General features: G+C 50.0%; 1 protein-coding gene across 1 annotated transcript; it reads right to left on the minus strand.

Moving 5' to 3' along the window:
- Nucleotides 1-360: 360 nt before the first annotated feature.
- On the minus strand, nucleotides 361-3,415 carry LOC140650740 (uncharacterized; the record flags this gene model as incomplete). Its single annotated transcript, XM_072859455.1, is given in 4 exon segments — nucleotides 361-600; nucleotides 603-702; nucleotides 1,501-1,605; nucleotides 3,131-3,415. Coding segments are annotated over 4 exon segments (600 nt in total), but the record flags the coding sequence as incomplete, so codon positions are not given.
- Nucleotides 3,416-8,446: the final 5,031 nt, after the last annotated feature.

Raw genomic sequence — 8,446 nt, forward strand, 5'->3', positions numbered from 1 at the left:
CAGCCATTGATAAAGTGCTCCAACAGGAGTTGGATGCTTCCAACACATTGCACTGTGCTGAAACCACCCTTGTATGGCATGCCTGTAGCGTCACATACAGTATTTTCTACAGTTTTAGCAGCAGCCTACGCCGGCTTTATCTACGTTTGCGTACCACTTCCAAAAAGCTAAGAGTTTGCCTCCTACGAGACGCAGGAGACTGCTAAGCGGTTCCAGCGTCACGCTTCAAGTGACTGGGCAAATCACTATCTACCTATAGAACACTGTTAACAGACTGAAACACTCCACGTACTTACACTCCGGGAGACACCATTTTAACTTGCAGAACTATTTCCCTCAGTAAGACGCACAAGACAGAGATGATATCCCCATGCTAAATCTTTATTGTGCAACTGCTGCTCAAAGCTTTTATTACCTTCCGCAGACACACGTCACAAAAAATTAGACATCAACGGTGTGGCTAGACCGACGGGCAACAGATGAAATCCATTCAGTGGCGATTCGTACACGTGCAGCAACTCTTGTGGTGCAAAAATCTTAGCCAGGCGGCCAGCCCAACTGACGGCCACCCAGAATACGTAGATGTACGTGACAGACAGACTGCCCACCCTCGGGCCCTTCATCCACAACCGTCCGGAACCCATTGGTCAGGCCCAGGTGAGCAGCACGCATCTTGCCAACAATCATTAAATGCCCAAGAAGCTGGAGAAGGAAGTGCAAACCCATAAATAAATAACATAAAAAGCCACACACAAAGAGGGGAGAGGGCAGCAAGGGAAGGAACGAGAGCAGAGAACCACCCAGAGAAGCCAGTTAGCCAATTCCTAGCAATTCGACCATTGCGCTTCAAATTACTGTCTGTCCGCCTGCAACTGACATTTTCCAAGCAAAGCTACAAAGACCAATTATGCACACTACAGGGAAAAAAAGAGCTATGCAATTTTTTTCAGGCTAGACAGTAACGGACTACAAGACAGCCACAGAAGCTAAGTTTGTCTCCGGGCTAAAGCCCCCATTATACCTTCAGGCAACATAAGCAATTCTGGTGGAAAATAAACTTTAGGCTGCCTTTTGCGTGGGTTTACAAAGCCTTTGAACTTGACTTTTAGAGCTAAAAGTGAAGCACCCAGCACCTCTCAACCAGCTTTGCCCTTCCTCACCCCTGACCTGCCAAAAACCCCAAGCCCCCTTCTCCGTATTAGGAGAAGTACTACTACTCTTACTCTAAACCATGACAATAGGCATCAGACCGCGCTCCAGAACACCACCGCATTTTGCACCAGAAGTACATACCCAGGGATGAGCATTGCTTTATAGCACTACTTTTAGTCAAAAGCTCAATTCCATTACAAGCTAGAGGCAAAAGATTACAGCGCCAGAAAACCCCAAATAGCCTACTGTGCCCTATCAAGAGGGAAAGAGGGGATGGGAAAGAGTCTAGTAAATTAGGAACTAATTACAGGGACAGTTCAGCGTGCAGAAAGCTTCCACGGTACTTACAGATTCACCAGAATCTTCTGCTTCAGATAGCCTGATAATTGGCTCCTTAGGCACGACTAGGAAAAGCGTCGGAGCTTGGGGTGAAAGATCATGGAACGCAAGGCACTGGAGGAAGAGTAAACAGTTAAAACTTGATTGGCTTCGGGGAAAGGCAATAGCTTGAGCAAATCAATACGCCCCACTGAACTCGTACAGAAGCAGATTACCAGATGCCCCAAACACAAGCCGAAACGTTGATTTTTCTTACGTGATATTAATACTTGCTATACACAAAATACAACATATTTACAGAGCCCCCTCCAGAAGTGGGATTCAGCGTGCAAGATGATGGGGGCAAGGAGACGGGCCAGTACTTCAGATTAGCGACCTCCATCCAGTATGTTTTAATTTGGGTCGATCATTTCCTAAGCAGTTTTTCTATTCGATGTGGTCCACACAGAGGCAGGAGACAAAGGGCTTAACTGAATCAGCAAAGAATTTAGTGAAGTGGAAGATCAGCGGCCATTCACTTTCCATGGTACAGGGAGCTCAAGTATTGAACAAAAGCATAATCACAGGAAGCCTGCAAGTGCATAGTACGAGTCTGCCTTCTATATTGCACATAAACCCTACCTTCAAAAGCAGAAGACACCCCTAACTGTTAATCTTCAGCGTTTTAATAAAAAATTATAGGCGACACTATCTTAAAGATAACATCGTGTAGGTAACGGCTGCATTTTTTCCACCCATAGTCTAAGCAGCTCACTCCAGTTCCTAGCACGTTGTGGTGCACCAGCATGCGTGAACCTTGCAAGCATGCTGTTATCACGGTCCCGCTTCACCACAGAAACAAGGTCTGGGAAGCTTTTGCAGCCTGCAGGATGGCCGGTTTCTAGATTTTTTTTTTTTTAAGAAAAATAAGAAAAGCTGTAACTCTTTGCTTTAATAATCCAGTTTGGGGGCTCAGAACCAAAGCCTAGCACAGCAGAGCTGTGAAATCTCTATAATGCTATTACGAGGCACATCAAGACCTGCATTTCTCCTATGCAGAACTAACTCATTACGGTCACTACTCAGACCTTCACTGCTTGCACACACACACGCACCCACCCCTCCCCCCCAGAATCCCCGAGGAGACTGACCGCGCGTGCTTAATCTAAGGTTTCAAGACTATCATCCTACGCGAGGTAGGACCACTCCCATCCCTCGGCAGCAAACTTTGCACGACTTGCAGTGCCAAAGGGATATCACGCGGCAAACGTCTGCGGCTGCCACCGAGTGCGTTACCGTCAGAGGCCCTCCTCTACGCACGCGCGCACACGACACGGTGGGGCTGCGAACCGAGGCGAGCCGGACAGCACCAGCAACCCAGTACGCGCCGCGGCAGCCGGCGGGGGGGGCACCGAAGAAGCGCGATGTTTTAGGGATGGCGCAGTAGAGAGCGCCACAACCCAGAGAGGCCCCGTCCGTCCCCCGTCCCTCCACCCACCCACCCGCCCGCAGCAGCGCCGCCACCCGCCCTGCCGCGCTCCCGGGCACCGCACAACGGGTCCTCGGCTCAGGGCGCCTGCGAGCGCCGGGGGAGGGGGGGAACGGAAGGGAAGGGAACGGAAGGGAAGAGGAACCGCGCACAGAGCAAAGCCGCGGCTACCTCCTCGTCCTCGTAGATGACGTTGGCGGGGAAGCGCCTTGCCGATGATCTTTCCGAAGACAGTAGTGGCGCCACCGGACCGGGCGGCCCGCGCCCCAATAATCTCGTCAGCCACGACAACGCCCGTTGTCGCCCCCGCGCTTCCTCCACTCGGCCAGGCCCTCCGCGGCGCCCATTGGGCCGCCAGATCGCCGCCGGCCGATCCCGCGTCCCGATTGGCTGTCTCGTCTGTCGTTTTCGCTTGTCCTCGCCCCCTTGGCGGGTCCGCCCTCGTCGACCTGGTGCTTACCGGGGCTCGGGGCGCTTGCGTGCCCTCGGGGCGCGGAGGGATCCGACCTGGGGGTGGAGGGAGAAGACGTTGGGCGAGTCCGGTCTCGAATTTCAGAGTCCCATCTGGGTCGCCAAAACTGTTGCCTCGCTGTAAAATAACTCCCAAAACACACAGAGCATGTTTAGAGAGGAGACATTGCTTTATTCTGCGCAGGGTGCAAGGTGGAAAATTTCCACAAATCGAGCACACCTATTGCAATTCTTTTTCAGTATTTATACATAAAAGTTAACACACCACGCCTATCTAATACATAATCATTAGACTAACTAATCATCCTCTTCTTCCATTGGTCCGTATTTTCTCCGCTTCAAATTAAAGTCACAGTATGATTTTAATTCACTGCGCGTGCTCACAAGGAGTGTGTGTGTGGGGGGGTAGTCCTTTCGTCCCCCAATTGGGTCGGTGGCCGCGATCTCCCCTGCCGCCTTTACCTTTCCCTAGTTACTGTTATTCCTGTTGTTTTCATGGTTGTTGTGGTGTCCCTTTATCTTTACGGCTCTCCCGGTAAGAGGATGTTCCCGTTATCGGTCTTTGAAGGGTTACAGCTTCGCATTCTTTGAGGAGAAACATAGGCTTGTTAGTAAAATATGCAGTGCCCATACCCTCTTATCTAACTTAGGCATTATCTATTACCTTGAAGATTCTACAATTCTCACAGTCTCGTATGCTAGTTTCTATTTCTAACTGTCTATGATTCTCACACTCTAGTATGCTAATTTCTATTCTAACTGTGATCCCTTCTTAACTACTAATAACTCTTATACTATTTCTATTTTATTCTAAAATACATACTCATATACTAAAATATTCTAAAATGCATACTCATATATACACAATTCAAGGTGACAATCTGACCTGGGGGTGGAGGGAGAAGACGTTGGGCGAGTCCGCGGAGGGACCTGTGCCGTGTAGTGCTGCGACCCTGTGGGCGGGCAACGAGGTCTCGGAAGAGGCTGTTGTAGCTACAAGTACTATTTCTTGTTATTTGTTACCGCATCAAGTCCACCCCAAACGTGCTTGTGGCTTTTTGGTGCTGCTCCCTCCAGGCAAATGACTGCTTTGGCCAGGCCAGGCCAGGCCTTAACTTTTCAGAACATCTCGTAGAACCGACAGAAGTTGCTCTAAATTGGTCCCTGAAAGCCCCGCTTCAATTGCAGACGCTTCTAAGCTGCACGCCTCCTCCTGGGAGAAAATAAAATACAAGGCGTGCCTTCGGCACTGGTGGCTTGAGGGCTGGAGGGCAGATCAAGATAGGCTTTGCGCTAAGCTGGGTAGGAGGCTTTTAGGAAAATAGGCAGTGCCCCCAAAGCTGCCCAAGGGCGGTCTGTGGTGCCCTGCACCCCCGGGGATAGTGGGCAATTCGATCGGTCTACACAGCTGTATTGTAACATACGTAAACCCTGCTTTCCTCTATATCGGGCTAAGGATATCCTTAGCCTTCTTTGCGGCAAGGGCACACTGTCGGCTCACGTTCAACTTTGGTGTCCACCAGGAGCCCCCCCACGTCCTTTTCTGCAAAGCTGCTTTCCAGCCGGTCCGCCTCCAGCATATACTGGTGCATGGGGTTGTTCCTCCCCAGGTGCAGGACTTGGCACTTCCCCTTGCTGAACCGCACGAGGCTCCTGCCTGCCCATTTCTCCAGCCTGTCGAGGTCCCTCTGGATGGCAGCACAACCCTCTGGTGTATCAGCCACTCCTCCCAGTTTTGTATCATCAGCAAACTCGCCGAGGGTACAGTCTGTCTACCCATCATCCAGATCATTAATCAGGACGTTGAACAGGATCGGACCCAGTATTGACCCCGGGGTACACCGCTAGTGACTGGCCTCCAACTAGACTTCATGCCACCGATCACCACCCTCTGGGCCCAGCTGTTCAGCCAGTTTTCAACCCACCCCACTGTCTGCTCATCCAGCCCATACTTCATCAGCTTCTCTATGAGGATCTTACGGGAGACGGTGTCAAAAGCCTTCCCGAAGGCTAGGTAGGCAATATCCGCTGCTCTCCCCTCGTCTACCAAGCCAGTCGTTTCATCATAGAAGGTTATCAGGTCGGTCAAGCATGACTCCCCCCTTGGTGAATCCATGATGACTACTCCTGATGACCGTCTTGTCCTTCATGTGCCTGGAAGCGGTTTCCAGGATTAGGTGCTCCGTCGCCCTTGCAGGGATCGAGGGGAGGCTGACCAGCCTGTAGTTCCCTGGGTCCTCTTTCTTGCCCTTCTTGAAGAGAGGGGTGACATTTGCATTCCTCCAGTCCTCAGGCGCCTCTCCCAGTCGCCGTGATCGATCAAAGATTATCAAGAGTGGCTTCACAATGACATCTGCCCGCTCCCCCAGCGCTCATGCGTGCATCCCATCAGGGCCCGTGGCCTTACGTACATCCGGTTTGCTTAAGTATTCCCTGACCAGATCCTCTTCCGCCAAGGGTACGTCTTCCTTGCTCCAGACTTTCCCCCTGGCCTCCGGGGCCTGGGATTCCTGAAGGCTGGTCTTGCTAGCAAAGACTGAGGCAAAGGCGGCATTCAGTCACAGAATCGGAGAATGGTTTGGGTAGGAAGGGACCTTTTAAAGATCATCTAGCCCAACCCCTCTGCAATGGGCAGGGACATCTTTCACTTGATCAGGTTGCTCAAAGCCCCGCCCAACCTGACCTTGAACACTTCCAGTGATGGGGCATCCACAACTTCTCTGGGCAACCCGTTCTCCAGTGTCTCACCACCCTCGTCGTAAAAAAAAATTCTTCCTTATTTCCAACCTAAACCTACCCTCTTTCAGTTTAAAACTGTTACCCCTTGTCCTGTCACTACAGGCCCTGGTAAAAAAGCCTCTCTCCATCTTTCTTATAAGCCCCCTTTAAGTATTGAAAGGCTGCAATAAGGTCTCCCCGGACCCTTCTCTTCTCCTCAGCCTTTCGTCATAGGAGAGGTGTTCCAGCCCTCTGACCGTTTTCGTGGCCCTCCTCTGGACCCGCTCTAACAGGTCCATGTCTTTCTCGTACTGGGGACCCCAGAGCTGGACGCAGTACTCCAGGTGGGGTCTCACGAGAGCGGAGTAGAGGGGGAGAATCGCCTCCCTCGACCCGCTGGCCACGCTGCTTTTTACGCGGCCCAGAATTCGACTGGCTTTCTGGGCTGCAAGCGCACACTGCCAGCTCACGTCCAATTTTTTGTCCACCAGTATCCCCAAGTCCTTCTCTGCAGGGCTGCTCTCAATGCGTTCATCACCCAGTCTGTACTGATATCGGGGACTGCCGCGACCCAGGTGCAGGACCTTGCGCTTGGCCTTGTGGAACTTCATGAGGATTGCACGGGCCCGCTTCTCCAGCCTGTCAAGGTCCCTCTGGATGGCATCCCTTCCCTCTAGAGTATCAACTGCACCACCCAGCTTGGTGTCATCAAGTCCCCATAGTACACATAAGGAACTGGCTGGGAAAGACAGTCTGATTTACTCCTTCCTCAGGAAAAGGCAAACCCATTCGTGGGATTGCTTTTGCTCAAGGACTTGGGTGCACCTGGTGGGTAATGCGGAAGGATGGGGATGTCCGATATGTACCTCAGGGAGATTTAACCTTGGGTGAAAATAATCCATGATTTGAGTTGTATGATGCCATTGCTATATGATGCCAGTTTTATATGATGCTGTATGTCGCCACTGCTGTGTCTGCTATATCTCAACGGTATTACAGCAGGAGTCACCTGAACCAATGAAGAATGAATCTCATAAGGAACTGGGCAAGTGCAATGATGATGCAACCTGAGCTAGCTGCAGTGTGCTATAATCCAACACAACATACCATCTTTCCTGTCCTGAACGAGCATTGCAACAGATGGAGCCCAAAGTCATAGACTAAATGAACTCAAAGGACATTTTGTGGACATTTTACAGGGGTGGCCTATAGACTAAGGGAATAATATCTGTGTGTATATCAAAGGACAGGAAGGGAGGAGGTGGCTAATGAGGAGGTATTGCATAGTGTGGAATACGGGGTGGAGATTATACTGCTTTGGGCTGGGATAGAGTTGATTTTCGTCATAGTAGCTTGTATGGGGCTATGTTTTGAATTTTTGATGAAAACAGTGTTGATAACACACTGATGTTTTAGCTATTGCTGAACAGTGCTTACATGGTGTCAAGGCCTTTTCTGCTTCTCACACTGCCCCGCCAGCGAGTAGGCTGGGGGTGCACAAGAAGCTGGGAGGGGACACAGCCAGGACAGCTGACCCCAGCTGACCAAAGGGTATTCCGTACCATATGACACCGTGCTCAGCAATAAAACTGGGGGGGGGGGAAGTTTGCTAGGGTTGATGTTTCTCGGGGACTTGCTGGGCTTGCTTGTCTTTCTTGGTTTTGTTTTTCTTTGTTTCTTTTCGTTTGCTTGGGTTTTTACTTATTAAACTGGTTTTATCTCAACTCACAAGTTTTCTCACTTTTACCCTTCCGATTCTCTTCCCCATCCCACTGGGGAAGGGTGAGCAAGTGGCTGTGTGGTGCTTAGCTGCCTACCAGGGTTAAACCTGTGGCCTTTAAAACTGGTTTTAGCATGGGGTGCATGCCTCATAAATTACAGACTGACTGGAAAAAAGAATTTTTAAATCAGCCTTTAAACAATTTGTTAAAGCAGTGTAATGTTCACGCTTTTGTTACTAATAATGAGCAAAAGCATCCATCATAGAGCATTTGACAGGATGCTCAAAACCAAGATGTGGAGATATTTTATAGTGTGCAACACTTTTCTCTACATTGATGTATCAGAGTTTATAAGAAGCTATAACCATAGCTTCTACAGAACTATCAGAGCCAGGCCTGTGGACATAAACACTTGAAAGGGAGGCCATGTCAGAGTGTCTAGAACAAAAGAAAGATTTAAGAAAGGTTATGAGCAGATGTTCACAGATAAAATTTTTGTAATAGCTGAAATTGTGAGAAGGGGACAGATACTTGTGTACCGCTTAAGAGACTATGATCATGAAGCAATTGAGGGGAC

The sequence above is a fragment of the Ciconia boyciana genome, chromosome 4, assembly GCF_034638445.1.
Source record: "Ciconia boyciana chromosome 4, ASM3463844v1, whole genome shotgun sequence".
Taxonomy (NCBI): domain Eukaryota; kingdom Metazoa; phylum Chordata; class Aves; order Ciconiiformes; family Ciconiidae; genus Ciconia; species Ciconia boyciana.